The following is a 1,805-nucleotide window of genomic DNA, read 5'->3' as shown; positions in this document are numbered from 1 at the left end:
TCGGGTTTCGATGGAAGAAAAGGTGGCAACCCTAGTATGTATGTATGCGTATACTTAATACTGCCATGCCAAATAAAAAAGATTCACACACTCTAATATTTTGTTGGACCGCCTTTAGCTTTGATTACGGCACACATTCTCCGTGGCATCATTTCGATAAGCTTATACAATGCGACAACATTTATTTTCATTCAGAGTTACATACATTTTTCACCAGGATCTTGTAGTGATGATGGGAGAGTCAGACCACTGTGTAAAGTCTTCTCCAGCACATGTTAAAGATTTTCCATGGGGTTAAGGTCTGGACTCTGGGGTGGCCAATCCATGTGTGACTATGATGTCTCATGCTCTCTTTCACATTCCTACACCTCGCAGACTAGCTCACAGGTCCTACTCACACTGAATCATAAAGGTGACCTTAGTTTCATGTGCTTCTGCTCTACATCTTCAGGGTTATTTACAAAAGGGTGAAGAACCACACTGATTGGTTCCTTATCGCTGTTTGAGACCAGAGGCTGTCCGTGAGAGGTCAGTTTCACAGCCGACATACGCTGCCAGATGTTAAATGGAATGTAGATTAGGGTTCTCATGGCTTAGAGGTCCATGCCCAAGAATCAGGCCCGGCGCTACCGCAAGGCAATGGGGGGGTTGGTTGCGGGGTGTGGGGGGCACAAATATTCAACTTTGCCTGTGTTGGCAAAAATCTTAGCACCGGCCCTGCCAAGAATGTTAATCTTCAGACTACGGAAGTTTTTGTTTTCTTTTGTTCTCTTTAAAGTGTCAGTTGCCCTCTAACATGTCATAACGGTTTATTTGTCATTGTTGTTCCGTCCACAGTGAACGGCTTAAGAAGACCTATTCATCATCATTATTTGGCTAAGGGTATGAATTCTAGTGAATTGTTTGACAATGTCACCCACGTCTCTTTAAACCAAGTTTACCAGATCACTAAAGTATTTTTCTTCATCTTGTCCTTCCTCACCTACGGTTTCTTCCTCTATTTCATCTTCAACATCCTATCTGTCTACTTCACCACCCAGCATGTCCAAGAGAACTCCCGGTACATCCTGTTCGCCCACATGCTTATTAATGACACCGTGTGCCTGTCTCTGAGCCTCGTTCTTGGTATCGTCTATCAGTTTTCTTTTATACCAGTGCCCATCTGCTATTTCCTCATTGCTATTTCCTCTGCCACTTTTCATGTTACACCTTACAACCTGGCAGCCATGGCGCTTGAGCGTTATATTGCCATCTGCTACCCGCTGCAATACTTCATGTTTTGTACGACTCAGAGGTCCTACATGGTCATCGGGCTCATGTGGATTGGTGGACTAATCCCTAATGTTGTAGATTTTGTGATCCTGGTTAAACTTGTTCCGAGGGAGTATTTCTTGCAGAGCGTGCTGTGTAAACAGCAAACATTACTGGTAGTCCCCTTACAGAACACACTAAAGTCTTTCACTTTTGTCGGTAGTTTGCTCCTGGTGGCTCTTATCATTCTCTTCACCTACGTTAACGTTCTGAGGGTTGCTCAGAAGTCGGGGTCCAGCGTGTCTTCGGCCTCCAAGGCAGCAAAGACACTAATACTCCATGCCTTTCAGTTGTTGTTGTGCATTGTATCCTTAGCGTCCATAGTGACTGAAAACTACGGTGCTTTCATGACCATGGCCAACTTTTTCATCTTCATGTGTGTGCCGAGGCTACTCAGCCCTCTCATCTATGGCATCAGAGATGAAGTGTTCAGACAATGTATTAGAAAGATGTATTTCTTAATTTATAAAGATACAACTCCAACAATAAAATAG

The 1,805-nt window shown here is 43.8% G+C and overlaps 1 protein-coding gene across 1 annotated transcript; it reads left to right on the top strand.

Annotated features, from left to right (window-relative positions):
- The first annotated feature begins 884 nt into the window (after positions 1–884).
- Positions 885–1,805, top strand: LOC108797997 (olfactory receptor 6S1-like). The gene has a single exon (XM_018569691.1). The coding sequence runs from the start codon at positions 885–887 to the stop codon at positions 1,803–1,805; it is 921 nt and encodes a 306-aa protein (XP_018425193.1).

The sequence above is a fragment of the Nanorana parkeri genome, unplaced genomic scaffold (genome assembly GCF_000935625.1).
Source record: "Nanorana parkeri isolate BGI_ZX_2015 unplaced genomic scaffold, ASM93562v1 scaffold1380, whole genome shotgun sequence".
NCBI lineage: Eukaryota > Metazoa > Chordata > Amphibia > Anura > Dicroglossidae > Nanorana > Nanorana parkeri.
The sequence above is the reverse complement of the archived record's forward strand: the minus strand, read 5'-3'. Positions and strand labels throughout refer to the sequence as shown.

Excerpts from the sequence above, each read along its gene's own strand:
- LOC108797997 (XM_018569691.1), top strand. The coding sequence starts at position 885 with ATGAATTCTAGTGAATTGTTTGACAATGTCACCCACGTCTCTTTAAAC.